Source organism: Tetrao urogallus (assembly GCF_951394365.1).
Source record: "Tetrao urogallus genome assembly, chromosome: 4".
NCBI lineage: Eukaryota > Metazoa > Chordata > Aves > Galliformes > Phasianidae > Tetrao > Tetrao urogallus.
In genome coordinates, this window is record NC_136817.1 from 70925676 (window position 1) to 70939841 (window position 14166).

The 14166-nt window shown below is 64.8% G+C and overlaps 1 protein-coding gene across 1 annotated transcript in view; it reads left to right on the plus strand.

The window, feature by feature from the left end:
• Window positions 1-221: 221 nt before the first annotated feature.
• The window catches only part of LOC306945474 (dedicator of cytokinesis protein 2-like), a gene marked incomplete at both ends in the record, with an annotated part of 52260 nt that continues 38315 nt past the window's right edge, over window positions 222-14166 (plus strand). Inside the window, 22 exons of the mRNA XM_079534196.1 lie at window positions 222-264; window positions 1536-1619; window positions 1717-1757; window positions 1907-1962; window positions 2031-2127; window positions 2205-2353; window positions 2642-2777; window positions 2886-3040; window positions 3151-3232; window positions 4137-4272; window positions 5056-5131; window positions 5569-5648; window positions 5898-6023; window positions 6217-6341; window positions 6963-7061; window positions 7172-7244; window positions 7949-8052; window positions 10154-10343; window positions 13114-13211; window positions 13381-13470; window positions 13617-13717; window positions 13837-13971. Coding sequence (XP_079390322.1) covers window positions 222-264; window positions 1536-1619; window positions 1717-1757; window positions 1907-1962; window positions 2031-2127; window positions 2205-2353; window positions 2642-2777; window positions 2886-3040; window positions 3151-3232; window positions 4137-4272; window positions 5056-5131; window positions 5569-5648; window positions 5898-6023; window positions 6217-6341; window positions 6963-7061; window positions 7172-7244; window positions 7949-8052; window positions 10154-10343; window positions 13114-13211; window positions 13381-13470; window positions 13617-13717; window positions 13837-13971 — 2276 coding nt within the window. The remainder of the gene's footprint in view (window positions 265-1535; window positions 1620-1716; window positions 1758-1906; window positions 1963-2030; window positions 2128-2204; window positions 2354-2641; window positions 2778-2885; window positions 3041-3150; window positions 3233-4136; window positions 4273-5055; window positions 5132-5568; window positions 5649-5897; window positions 6024-6216; window positions 6342-6962; window positions 7062-7171; window positions 7245-7948; window positions 8053-10153; window positions 10344-13113; window positions 13212-13380; window positions 13471-13616; window positions 13718-13836; window positions 13972-14166) is intronic.

Consider the following 14166-nt stretch of genomic DNA (forward strand, 5'->3'; position numbering starts at 1 on the left):
TGGGGTTGGGAGGCTCCGAGTCCTGCCGTAGGCGGCGCGGGAGCCGTTGTCCGGTGTCCGGTGGGTGCCGGGCTGCGGTTGGGCCCCGCGGCACCCGGCGGGGTGTTGAGGAAGCAGAGGTTTGCACAAGCCGGTGGGGTGCACGTGACCCGGGGAGCGAGGCGGGAGGAACCGGCAGCGCCCCGCGCAGCGCCTCGGGTCCCCGTGCTGCACGGCTGGCCATGGCCCCCTGGCTGCCCACCAAGGAGGAGAAGTATGGCGTGGGTGAGTGGGGCCTCGGTGGCTGAGCAGGGAGCCGGGGCTGCGGGGTGAGCAGCGCTGGGGCGGGGCGGTGGCGATGCTCGGTAGTGAGAGTTGGGGGCCGGGTCCCCACGGTGCTGCCGCTGGTTTTGGAAGGTCAGGGGCTGCGGGATGAAGCGTGGAGTGGACGGGGGCTGCAGGGCCGGTGGTGGCATGGGTTGGGAGTCGTGGAGCCGGGGGCCGAGCGCCAGGGCAGCGTTGAGGCTGCGCCTTTCCGAGGCTCGGTGCAGGATCTGTCCTCTCCTCTGTGTTGGGCTCAGCCTGGATGTTGAACCGTGCTCGGCTCCAGGGCTCTTCAGCTCGTTAGTGACCGGTGCCGTGAACTGTGCTCATTTCTGATCTGCCTGTGGGGAGGTGCCTGTGCAGCCCAGAGTCAGCCCTGCCATTTGCCCCTGGGCCGACTTGCAGCTCTGCTCCCAGTCCCTGCTCCTGGTCCCTGCGGCGGCTGTGGCAGAGCCCTGGCAGCCTCAATCCCTGCCCTGGCCCCACTCAGCCTCCCTGCAGCACCCTGAGGAACTTCTCTTTACGCCACTCCCGCCCTCCCTGCTCTGTGCCTCTTCCCCTTTCTGGAGGGGCCATTTCCCAAGCCCCTGTGCTGCAGGGGGGGGTCTGCCAGGGACCCGCTGGGCTGCCCTGTGGGAGGGCTGGGCCCGGCAGGGGGGCGAACAGGACTGGGGCCAGGGGCTGTGCAGGGTCCTCGTGCAGAGAGCAGGAAGGGTCCGTGGGAAGCTGAGGGCCTTGGAGCTGCGAGGAGCCAGCACGGCTTTGGGGCTCCAGCTGGGGGTCCCCGATGAGCCACGCAGGTCTGTGAGCGCTGCAGTCCCTGGGATGCAGGCTGGAGGGCTGAATGAATGGGGTGAGGTGTGAGCAGGGTCCCAGCAGGGCGCCACCAGCTGCAGGTACATCTGTAGGGACGGTCCCCTGCGCAGGGTGCCGCCCGTCCTGCGGTCAGGGCTGCCCCCTCCCGGAGCCGCAGAGGAGCCGTCGCTGTGCAGAAATAGCAGCAGGAGCAGCGCGGCCGCTGCTGCAGCAGGAAGCACCCCGTGCTGCTGCTCATCCTGCGCAGGGCTGGGACTCTGTGCCGCGACCCCCAAAGCTCAGGGCTGAGCGATGCCCGGAGAGGTGGCTGTACCCCTATGTGGGGGTCGAGTGAGAGGTACATGGCTGCAGGGCCTCCGCTGGGCAGGGCAGGATGAGGAGCCCCTGCTCACAGCTCCTGGCCCCTGTCTCTGCAGCCGTGTGGAACTTCCCCAGTGCCAACGAGCATCACCTCCCACTGGAGATTGGGGAGACGGTGCACATCCTGCAGGCGTCCGAGGGTAAGGGGTCCCGGCTGGGCTGGGGCTGAGCTGCACTCGGCCGGGGGTTGCCTGGCCCCAAGCCCGGCTCACGGTGAGCTCCTCCCTTCTCTCGCAGGCTGGTACCGCGGGTACTCGCTCAGGAACAGGGCTGCTCGGGTAGGTGAGGGGCACAGGGGGGCTCAGCCAGCCCCGGCTGTGTGGGTACCCGCTGGGGACACCGAGGGGACGGGGACCCCTGCGGGGCGCTCCCTCCTCGGGAAGCCCCCGGCCCGTGCCTACCGACACCGCTGATTGCTCCTCCCCAGGGCATCTTCCCGGCCTCCCTGATCCGCCTGAAGGGCGCGGTGGTGGAGCGCAGGGGGTAGGTATGGGGCGGGGGGGCAGCTGCGTGCCGGCAGCGGGCGCTGCAGGGCTCTGTGCCCTCCCCAGGGCGGAGGAGAGCGTGGTGCCCGCCGAGATGCCCATGGTGCAGGAGATCACCACCACGCTGCGGGAGTGGGCCGCCATCTGGAAGCAGCTCTACGTGGTGAGGGGAGGTGGCGGTGGGGGAGCACGGGACGAGGTTGGGGTTGGGGGTGACCCTGCGCACGGCGCTGCCCACAGACGGGGCAGGCGGAGCGGTACTGCAGGGTGAAGCAGATGATGTACGAGCTGATGGAGCAGCGCTCGCAGCTGCTCTCGGGTACGCTGCCCAAGGACGAGCTTCTGCAGCTCAAGAAGGAGGTGACCAGCAAGATCGACTACGGCAACAAGTGAGAGGGGAATGGGGCTGTCCTCATGTCCCCGCTGACCTGGGGTGGCGGGGACAATGCTGTGCAACCCACGTCGCCAAGAGCTATTGCTGAGGGCCCTGGGTTGGGGCAGAACGCATCCCTGGTGCTACTGCTGTTCCCGCCCCGCTGCTCTGCTGCTGGCTGTGATCTCCAGGACTGTCCTGCCCCGTGCCGTGCTCACGGCCCCCCGCCTGCAGGTCCCGGAGGGACACACAGCCCCACATGTAGCCCAGCCGGGCTCTGGGTCCCACCTCACCCCCTCTGCAGGATCCTGGCGCTGGACCTGGTGGTGCGGGACGAGGATGAGAACATCCTGGACCCCGACAGGACCAGCATCATCAGCCTGTTCCAGGCACACAGGAGGGCAGCACAGACCGTCACGCAGCGCATCCAGGAGGAGACGGTGAGGGTGGCACCGATCCCAACGTGCCACGTGCCCACGGCGCTGCACACAGCCCGTGCCCCACAGCCCTGAGCTGCGTGTGGGGCTGAGCAGCCTCGTGCCCCGCAGAGCTCGCAGCAGAGCCAGCCGGGCTGCAGCGCACGCCTGGCGGCTTCGCCCTCGCACAGCCTCTACCTCTGCGTGCGCAACTTCGTCTGCAATATCGGCGAGGAGGCGCAGCTTTTCATGGCTCTGTACGACCCGGGAGAGCAGCGCATGATCAGGTGCGGTGCTCCCCTGCCCTGTGGGGCCGGGCTCCCGTCCCTCTGTGCCCTCCGTGTCCGTGCGGGGCGCCCCGGCCCCTCTGCGGGCTGCTCACACCGTTCCCTCCCAGCGAGAGCTACGTGATCCACTGGGCCAGTACGGGCGTCCCGCGGGACATCGAGCTGCTCAACAACCTCCGGGCCATCTTCACGGTGAGCCCCGGCCCTCTCCCACCCGCTCTGGGTCTGTGCCTGGGGGATGGCGCACATCCTCCCCACCTTGCTGCATTGCGACACCCCCTCGATGCGGCGCTTGGGATGCACTGGGGCGCTGTGCGTGCAGGGATCCCCAAGCCTGTCACGGTCCGCATCCCCCCCATGCATCCCACTCCCAGTTCTGCCCCTCTGCACGTTCTCTCCCTCCCCCCGCCCCCCTGCGCCCCACTCCATGCCCTCCCCCGGCCCCGTGCCCACCCTCACCCCGCAGTCAGGCTCGTCCCGGTTTCGGCTGCCTGCAGTGAGCGGGGCGAGGAGCAGCTCCTGCTGACTGCGCAGGTTTCTGCTGCTCGAGCGAAGCTGCGCTGACCCTCAGGACGGCCCGAGCCATCGATATGCAGATGAGCCGGGAAATCAATGTAAATGAGCAGCATCAGCACTTCCAGCCGCGCGGTCCAACTCCCCCAGCGCTCGCTCCCCTCCGATCCCTGCCTGCGGCTGGCGCTGCGTCCCTCAGCCGCGTTCCCGTGCCGCAGCCCCGCAGGAGCAGAGCCCATGGGATCTGGCCTGGCCGCGGTGCCTGGAGTTGGGGTGGATGGCTGCTCCCCAGGCCCCGCACTGCGTCCGGTCTGTCCCACCTCGAGGTGCTGTCCGTGCCATGGGGACTCCCTGAGGCCATCGTCTCCATCAGCCCACGCTGTGTTGTGCACGCAATCCCCGGGCTCCACGCAGCAGCTTCGTGCCCTCTGTGGGGCACAGCAGCAATCCCTGGCCCCAAAAGCAGAGCTCTGCAGCAGCTCTGCACCCCATGAACCGCACCGCCAGTTATCCTCGCAGCTCGCCGTGCCCTCCTGGCAGCAGAGCATCCTCACTCAATTCTCACACCCTGCTGTGCTCCCAGGACCTGGGCAGCAAGGACCTGAAGCGGGAGAGGCTTTTCCTGGTGTGTCAGATCATCCGGGTGGGCCGCATGGACCTGCGTGAGACCCTCAGCCGCAAGCTCAGCACCGGGCTGCGGCGGCCCTTCGGCATCTCGGGTGAGGGGGGCACAGGGTGGACCCCGACACCACACCAACCCCATGGGCAGCTCCCAGACCCAGAGCCCACCCTCACCGCTCTGCCCTGTTCCCTTTGTGCTCACTTTTCCCCATCGCCATCACTGCGCTGGCTGGGTCACGCAGGTGGTGCCAGCAGAGCCCCCCCAGAGCAGGGAGCCCCATGGAGAGGGGAGTGCAGGAACTCCCCGCACCCCACCCTGCCCTAACAAATGCTGCTGCTCTGGGTATTGATCCTCTTTGGATGGGCTTGGTAGGAAATTATCGATTTTAATTGGCCAATTAGCGTGCACTAGGATCTTGGCCACGAAGCAATTACCAGGTGAATTATTAACATACCGGCGGCTAATTGCGCTCTGAGCCGAGCGTGTCTCTGGGGAGGGAGCAGATGGATGGTCCTGGTGCAGCTCCCTATCCCTGCTGCCTGCGGCTGCCACAGGGCTGGGGGTGCCACCAGTGTGGCCACACAGACCCCATGGCAGCCCTCCCTGACGCGGCATTGGGTGCAACCCCAACAGAACTGCGGGCACAGCATGAGTCCCTGCCCAGAGCCTCATGTGTCTCGGTGCCACCCAGCACCAGGGGGCAGAGGGGTCCTTGTGGGACACGGTGACATCCCTGGGAGCAGGATCCGTGCTGGGATACAGGGCAGGGTTGTGGCTGCAGAAGGGGCAAAGCAGTCCCTGGGTGCATGCAGGAGGGTTTGGCGCAGGGGTCTTTGGCACCGGGGTTGCATCCATGGCTGCTGTGTCTGTACCACTGCAGTGATGGACATCACTGACATCACCAAGGGGAAGTGCGAGAGTGACGAGGACAAACAGCACTTCATCCCTGTGCACCTGTGAGTCCTGGGGCTGAGGGCAGGCAGCGCTCCGGTGGCTGGGCTGGCGTGGGGACAGCGGTGGCACAGGGACAGCAGGAGTGCCAGAAACAGAGAGCAGATACTGCTGGGAACTTGGGCTTTGCAAAGAGATTGCACGTCCCTAGAGCACTGTGTAATCTGGATCAGGAGCTCTGTGGGGTTAGGAGAAAGGCTATTGGTATGGCCTGTGGGATACTGAGGGATACGGACCTTCCTGGAGCCCCACTGCAGGCTCCACTTTGTGGGTGTGAGAGTGCTGTGGTTCACCCCAAACCAGCCTGCACCTCCTGCACCTCCCTATGGGGGGCTTTTGCAGCAGGCGGGTGGGGAGCCATGGGGTCCGGCTTGTTTTGCTGTTGTTGGTGGAGAGCAGCAGTGCTGTGTGAGCCCTCCCAGCTCCTCCTGCTGTCTGGCAGGGCGGCCGCCGAAAACGACTTCCTTCACAACATGATCAGGAAAGCAGTGGAGGGGAAGGACATCAACCACAAAGGACAAGGTAGCAGACACCCCCCCCCCCACAACCCAGTAAACCTGCAGCAGCCACAGGTCGTGATCACGCTCCTGCATGGAGCAGGGCTGAGCTTGGAGCTGTCCTGGCAGTCGGGATCAGCCCTTTGGGGGCAGGGGGGGAATCACTCACCCCAGCACACCTCAGGGCTGTGCCCCGTGGGAGCAGCTCTGGCTGCAGCTCGGGTTGAGCTGGCACCAGCCATGGGGCTGACAGCCCTCACTCTGTTCCCCGCAGGGTTCTGGTTGTCCCTGAAGATGCTGTGGGGAGACCTGAACCAGGTGCGCAAGGACCACCCGCACCTCGTGGACCGCAGCACGGTGGTGGCACGCAAGCTGGGCTTCCCGGAGGTCATCATGCCAGGCAAGCAGGGAGCAGCAGCGTCCTGCTCCATCCTGCAGCGCATCACTGGCTCGGGAGATGGGCGCTGTGCAGGGGGAGGGGAGGGCAGTGAGCCCGGCGCACTGTTGGTGCCGACCCCGAGGCGAGGCAGGGCAGGGGGGGCTGGCGGTGCTGGCTGCAGCGGGACCCCGCTCACTGAGTGCACTGCTTCTAGGGGACGTCCGGAACGACATCTACCTGACGTTGGTGCAGGGGGAGTTCGACAAGGGGAACAAGAAGACGCAGAAGAACGTGGAGGTGACGGTGTGCGTCTGCGACGAGTCGGGCAGCGTGGTGCAGGTATGGTGAGCAGCGACTGCCCCGCGCTTCCCTGAGCAGGGGCAGGGGCAGCAGCTGTGTGCCTGGAACGGCCCTGGTGGCAAAGCGGTGCTCCTGAGGTTGTCCTTCAGGATAAAGCCTTGCGAAGGTGGTGGGAAGGGGCAGACCCAGCCTCTCCCACCTCCGTGCGCCCGCTGCCTCGTCCCTTTTGCAGGGTGTTTGCTTTCATTGCAAACTGTTCTTATCTGGCCCGTGGGAACAGGTTGTTAATTAGCGAGGCGCCCGCTGGGCTCCTGCAGAGATGCAGTCCCCATCTCTTTCTGCCCGTGATCACGAATTTCCCGTGGGGAGGAGGAATTCCAGCCCTGAGCGCTACCGGAGGCGTGTTGTCCCTTCGCACCGCCTCCTGGAGGCTGCGGCAGCGCCGCTGTGGGGCTGTGGCAGATGGGGACGGGGCAGCGTTTGGCTGGGAAGGGATGCTTCAAAGCAGGTCCCCGCACTGCCTGGGCTGGGTGGGAGCAAGGCGGCTGTGGGGGTTCTGGACCCCTCTGGTGCTGTCTGTACTGGGCTGTGCCTTTGCGTCCTTTGCTCTGTAAGTCGTGTAAGGCTTGCTGGGAGCTGAGCACGAACATCTCTCTGCAGAATGTGATTTACCACGGGGCGGGGGACAAGCCGGCCAGCGAGTACCGCTCTGTGGTGTACTACCAGCAGCGGCACCAGCGCTGGATGGAGACGGTGAAGGTCTGTGCTGGTCGCACCGAAGCCCCGGCCCCTCACCAAGCAGGGGGTCTGGACTGGCCGAGGGACTCCAGCCCTTCCCTGCTGCGCTCACGTGGGTTCTTCTCCCTCAGATTGCAGTTCCCATTGAGGACGTCCACAAGACCCACCTGCGGTTCACCTTCAGGCACCGCTCCTCCAGTGACAGTAAGCGTTGCTCTGCGCACTGCTCTGCTCCTGGTGCCGCCGGGCTGTGGTGGAGGGGCTCTGGCCGTGTGTGGGGTTCAGAGGCAGGAGCCACACAAGCAGCCCTTGTCCTGTTCTGCTGTGGGGACGCACCAGGGCTGCTGTGAGACCTGGAGGAAGCGAGCTGCTGTCCCTGGTTTGCTCTGTCCCAGCTGCCGTGCAGAGATACAGACCTCGGGACGACTCTGCCTCTGCACAGCAGCTCCTGGGCTCTGTGCTGGCACTGCCTGGGCCTCGTGGCCGTGGGCTGCAGGGAGCAGAGGGGCTGCTGTCAGCTGCTTTGCAGAGCTGAGAATCAGAGGCCATGAGATGGTGCAGCTCTGTGCACCTTCCTGTGGGCTAACGTAGGAATGGGAGCAACCCACAGCTGCAGAGCTGGGCACGAGGGCGGCCTGGCATGTCCCAGCTGCAGGGAGGGTGCCCGGGGCGGTTGGCTGACCCTATCTGCCCCGAACCCATAGGCACGCAGTCCCCACCTCCCCTCTGCTCCTCTGTTTTTGGTGTCCTCTCCCTCCCTGTCTCATACTGTTGCTGCAGCTGCGTGCATCAGTGCATCTCGTGGTGCTCTGGTGGAAGGCAGCGATGGCCTCAGCACAGCAGCCCTGCACGGCTGCACCCACCCTGCGCTGCCTCCACCTCCATCTCCGTGCCTTTTTCTCTCCCAGCTAAAGACAAAAGCGAGAAGATTTTCTCCATGGCCTTTGTGAAGCTGATGCGCCCTGATGGCACCACGCTACGTGATGGGGAGCACGACCTCATCCTGTACAAGGTAGGGCAGAGCGGCCCAGGACTGCGCCCACAGCCACGTGTGCAGGGTCCCCATGTCCTCCTGTCCTCGTGGGCCCCACCACGGCTCTCTGCACACATCATCTCTAACCCCGCTGTGCGCATCAGCGGTGCCAAGTTTTGTTTAGGAAAAGGAACTTGAATGTGTCAGCCCCAGCAGGGAGCGTCCTCACAGAGGGATTTGCTGCGTTTTACCTGATTTCACCGGGGTTTGTCGGCTTAAAACCGCCGGGTCTGTTTTTCTTCTGAGAGCACAGAGGAAATGCGAGGAGGGGAGGCTCGCTGTTGGTCAGGAGAGGCGCGGTTGAGCTGAGCCTGCCACGGCCATGGGGAGCAGTGGGGCTGCACCCCGGGCTCCTGCCCTATGCACCCCCAGCCCGTTGCAAGAGGTGATTCCCTACCTCAGCCCCCCAGCATTTAGCTGAAGTTTTCTGTGGTCTCACCGCTATTCCTGGGGGTCACCGCCACCTCTCTGGGCAGAACCAATTCCCCACACAGGTCCCTGTGGGTTGGGAACGCTCAGCTGCCATCGCCGTGCAGCCTCATCCAGCCTTCCCCATTGCTGTCTGCACCACAGAGGGTTCCTCCTCTCCGTGCTCACATCCCTGTCCTTTCCCATTTGCCATCCCGGGGCCTCAGCGCTCCTCCTGTGGAGCAGCGCCCCAGCAGCAGCCACCAGACACTGCTGCCACTGCTGCCACTGCTGCACTCCTGCCCATGTCTGCACATCAGTGCCCTGCAGCCCCCCCCTGTCCTCCCACCCATCCCCTGTGGCCCAGCCCCCCCCAGCCGTGTGCTGCCTGCCCGGAGCTCCGGCCCAGCGCTGCCCTTCTCTCTGCTCACTCATTTTGCTGATTCCTGACCTCCCACCAGCGCGCCGACAGAGAGCTGTGCTTTTCTTCCCCAGAAGAAAAATGCATTTGAGATCTGTTGTCTCATCCTTCCTCTGCACGCTATTTGGGCAGAGCACCCGAATTCGTTTGGCGCTGCTGCAGGCGCGCTCTCCTGGGCCCTGCCCTGCGCCTCGTCCCCACGCACAGCAGCCCCTCCTGCCTCCAGGGCGTCGTGGAGCAGACAAAGCCTCGCACATCTCCCTGCTGTGCGCACTTTCTGCTTTTCAAAGAGTTGCTGCTGCCCTCGCTGACCCCCGCTGCTGTCCGCAGCCTCTGAGCAGCGTTGCTGTGCTCTGTGCTGCCCTCCCCGTCCTGCAGCTTTCTGCTCCTCCCAGCAAACAGCGGGCCGGGCTGCGGGAGGCAGAAGATTTCATCTTGATCTTTGTTTGCCAGAGGAGCGTGAATTCCATCCTCACAGCTCCTCAGAGCTCTTCGTCTCATGCTGGAGGGAGATGTGTGCGTTTGAGCCCACCACCCCTCGGGCTGTGCTGCCCTTGGCCTGCAGCTGGGCGCAGGGCTTCCACACCGAGGGGAAAAGCAAACCAACACTTCTGCAATCTTTGACCTTCAGCAGAAGAGAAGTTTGCTGGGCAGGGTGGCAACCAGGGTAAAGACAAATGTTCGCTGCTGAGCTCAGAGCTCTGGGCAGCAGCGGTCCGTGGGACTCCGTTGTCCCCCTGGGCTGGTGGCACTGCTGGGCCGCGTCCTTGAGGTGGGTAATGGTGACAGCAGTGGTTCCTCAGCCTGTCCCACCTGTGCAGGGACCCTGCTGTGTGCCCAGCCTCCTGGTTCAACTTGTGCACGCAACTCTTCTGTTGCTCTCTGCTGCTCCGGCCCCGCAGCCCTCACTGCTGCCCGCTCCCTGATCTGCTGACATCTCCCCCTGCTCTCCCACCCGCGTTTTGTCCCCCATCTGCACCAGCTGGAACGCAGCCTCCTCTCCCTGCACGCAGGTCCCCGTGGAGCTCTATGAGAAGCGAGCTGCTCTGTGCACGTTAAGCTCAGAGGAGCCCTCAGAGCGCTGATTCCGGGTTGCAGCGATGCCTCAGAGCCAGGAGCTGCTGACCTCTGGCTCCCTGCCCTGGGATACACGCTCACCTGCAGCTCTGCTTGTTCCCTTGCCCCGCAGCCGCCCCACACCCGCCACGCTCCCCAGCTGCGTGCATGTCTGTGAGCCGTGCTGTGTTGCAGGGGGACAGCAGGAAGCTGGAGGACGCGGGCTCGTACCTGGGGCTGCCCTCCACCAGGGGCCCCTCGGAGCCCTGGATCCTCTCTGGGTCCTCGTTCCGCGTGGCTGGGAGCGTGGCAGGCCTGGCCGTGTCAGCCCGGGACAGCTTCCAGATCTCAACGCTCGTCTGCTCCACAAAGCTGACCCAGAACGGTGAGTGCTGGATGCGGAGCGGCGCTGGCTGTGCTGCTGGCAGTGGGCACCGACGAACGATGCGCGTGGCTGAGCTCTGTAGTGCTGGAAAAGAAGAAACCTCTTTAAGAGCAAATTCTATAGGAATGGCAGCAGGGAGCACCCCAGGCCGTTGCACCAGGTGTGGAGCAGGCGGTGCTTTGTTCCCTGAGCTCTGATGGGTCGGTGGTACCAGGGGATGGGGCGGTACGTGGCTGCACCCCACAGCCCAGCTGTGTGTCCCTATGCTGAGCACATTGTCCCTGTGCACTGACTCTGCCAGTCCTGGACACCCCCATCTGTCCCTTCCCACCTGTGCCCCACAGCAATGCTGTCCTGGGGAGGGGTCTGTCTGGCTCTGCTGCCTGTGCTGACTGTGTGTCCTCAGGGGCAGGGAGCAGGACCAGGCCTGCTCTCCTTCCCGAAGAGATGGAATAAATACAGCTTGCACGCCCCTATCCGCAGGGGCTGGTTAGGAAGGGGGCTGCTGTTATCCCCTTGTTACGAGGGAGCAGAGCTGCAGAGTGATTTACAGCCAGGACAGGGGGAGTGCTGGAGCCCTGGGGGTGGCTGGGCTGCGTGCAGCAGGAAGCTCACTGCTGTCACCAGCGGCTGTGGGGATGCTGCGGAGCCAAGAGCGCGGGGAAAGCAGAAGTGCTGAGCGCTGACGTCCTGCTCTGACATCACCAGTGCTCCCGAGGGAAATGGCAATCCCCGAGCTGCTGCGGTGTCCCGGGCTCCCAAGGCTCTGGGGCTGCTGTCCCCCAGATGGGCAGCGCAGACGGTGGCCGCATCTCGCCCTGTGGCTGCCATCCCTGCCACGTGGCACCGCTCGCTGCTGCTCTGTGTGTGCTGAAGGCTCAGGGCTGCCACTCAGCATTGCTCGCTTTGTTTTTATCAAGGTTGTCTTTTGGCTTAGCGCTCTCCTGGGTTAGCAGTGGGTTGTTTTTCCAAGGCAGGGCGGTGTGAGCAGAGAGCTGCAGGCTGCAGGTAGCTGCACGCACCGTGCTGAGCTCAGCCCTGCCGGCAGCCGCAGGCAGCGAGCAGCTTCTTGGCCTGCACCAAGCCCTGCAGATGGTAATTAATCTGCTCACACCCCTGAGGGAGCAGAGCTGCTGCCTTCAGTTTAGGAGCTGGAAGGAGCTGGTGAGTGCTGCTGCTGAATGCTGTGCTGAAATCACGATGGGAATTGGGACGCCGTGTTTTGAAGTGCGATCTGTTGCTGTGTAGTTGGAGCTTTCAGCCCCGAGGTCCTTTGCTCGGTGCACTGAAGTCAGGCCCTCTGAGCGCAGACACGTCAGCGTTTAGAGAGGATTTCTGATTCGTACAAAATGGTTTGGGACGCAGCAGCACAGATCGGTGCGGGCAGCCGTGACTGAGGGCTGGCATGGATGCAAACGGCTCCACGTGTGCATGTGAAGCAAACAGAGCCCAGCTGGCAGCGCAGGGTGCCCGCCCTGACGGCTCAGAGCCAGCTGTGCCCTCAGCAGGGCTCACCTCGGGGGCTGTGCAGTGTGTGTGCAGCTGAGGAGCAGGCAGGGCTGTGCTGTGCCCCGTGATGGTGCCAGTGCTCTGCGCCGGGTCACTGCAGGTGTCAGCAGCAGGAGCGGCCGCCCGTCCCTCCCCAGGGGACACAGGCACACAGACGTGGGTTAAAGCAGACACGGCAGCAGCTGGGCTCTGCGTGCACTCGGTCCATGCGGAGGAGCTGCACCGCTGCTTTGCTCCCCCACCGCAGTGCCTCCTGTGCAGGGCCGGTGGCTGGGAGCGCTCAGCTGTGCGTGTGCTGCACGCAGTGACACAGCTGGGACACCGCAGCGGGGCTCCCAGTGCTCGGGGTGCTCAGCACAGCACAGCACACGGTGACTCAGTGCTGCTGCGCCGATTGGGTTTGGGACCGGTGTGGCTCAGTGCAAGTGGGGTTTGGGGCTGCCGCAGTTCAGCTCATTCTCTTCCTGCAGCGCAAGTGCAGCCCCTGTAGCGCTCAGCCTTCAGTCAGTGGAGTGTGATGTTTCCGTGGGAGTGAAAGCAGGAGGTTTCTGTGCTGAGCAGCCCCTGCACTCAGAGCTGCACGCTGCACATGTGGCAGCTGCAGCCGTGCTTCGCCACTGCAGCGCACGGAGCTGCAACGGTGCTGCTGGCCCTGTGGGCTGCGTGGTGTTGGATTGGTGCTTTGCATATCTGCAGCACCAGGGCTGAGGGCTTGCATGAAATGTGCCCACAGCCCCACTGCGGGTCTGGACCAACCCCCCTCATAGAGAGGAGCGGGAGGCAGCCGCACACTTCCCCTTTTGCTCTGGGTTCTTGTTGTGCAGAAGTTGGGTGCAGGCTGCAAGTTCTGGAAGGGCTGTGGGGCCCCCAGCCATCCTGTGTCTGAGCCTGGGGGGGGCAAGGTGTCCCAAAGGGGTGCTGGCAAAGGTGGCCCAGCTGCAGAGCACAAAAGGGGCAGGGTTAGGGCTGGCACTAGGGTTAGGATTAGGGCTGATGTTTGGATTAGAGATAGGGCTAGGGGTCGGGGTAGGATGAGCAGGGTGGCTGCTCCGTCCCCCTGCATCCTTCGGCACAGCGCACGGTGTTTGGTGCAGGCACAGCTGCCCTCCCCCCCCCGCAGCTCTCCATGTCCTTGGGGTGCAGGAGGAGCTGCATCTCACCCCTTGCAGGGCGCTGCCTGGGGCAGGATGGTGCCCGGGGTCCCTGATGTGGAGCCTGGCTGTGCACAAAGCCTGTGCTGATCTTTCCTACCTCCCCGCAGTGAACTTGCTGGGGCTGCTGAAGTGGCGGGCCAAGCCCAGCCTGCTGGCGGGGAACCTGCAGAAGCTGATGCATGTGGATGGAGGGGAGGTCATCAAGGTAGGAGAGGGGCTGCTGCCTCACAGTGCAGCTGGCAGGTCCTGGAAATGGGCCGGATGCCTCCGAAGGAGAAAAGCTGTGAAGGGACAGCAGCGGCTCTGTGCTGGAGGTCCCTCCTTCTCACAGCGCCGGCAGTGCTGGAGCTCTCACTGCCGTCTCCTCCCCGCAGTTCCTCCAGGACACGTTGGATGCTTTGTTCTCCATCATGATGGAGAATGCGGACACTGACGTCTACGACACGCTCATCTTTGATGCCCTGGTAAGCAGCATCCGTTTCCCGGCCGAGCTTTCAGCACAGGACCCAACCAACCACCGGCGCGCTGCCCACCTTGCGCCCGGGTCCCTCCCCGCGTCTGCGCTGGCGCCTGGCAATGCCCCGTGCTGAGCCACGCGGCCTCTCCGCAGGTGTTCATCGTGGGGCTGGTCGCCGACAGGAAGTTCCAGCACTTCAATGCCGTCCTGGAGGCGTACATCCGCCGGCACTTCAGTGCCACGCTCGCCTACAAGTGCGCGTGGAGCACCGGGGCCGCGGCAGGGACGGGGCGGCAGGAGCCGCAGCGGGGCTCAGCACCGGGCGGTGCGGTGAGGAAGCGCCGCGCTCTCCTGACGAGTCCCCATCCCGCAGGAAGCTGATCGGGGTGCTGACCCAGTACGTGGAGCAGGCGAGCCGCGGGGAGCCCTGCGAGCCCCTCCTGCGCACCTTCAAGGCCCTGGAGTACATCTTCAAGTTCATCGTCCGCTCCCGGCACCTCTTTGCCCAGTAAGTGCCACGTGTGTGGGAACGGCGCTGGGAGGAGCCGGGAGGGTCCCGCGGGGTCTCCGTGCGCTGTGGGTGCACGGCAGGAGCCGGGGAGGCTGAGGGTGGAACGCACGGCTCCGGGTGCTGCCGTGTCCGACTGGCCTCGGCTGCGCGCCGCAGCGCCGCGTCTCCTCCCGCGGAGCTTTCGCCCGTTCT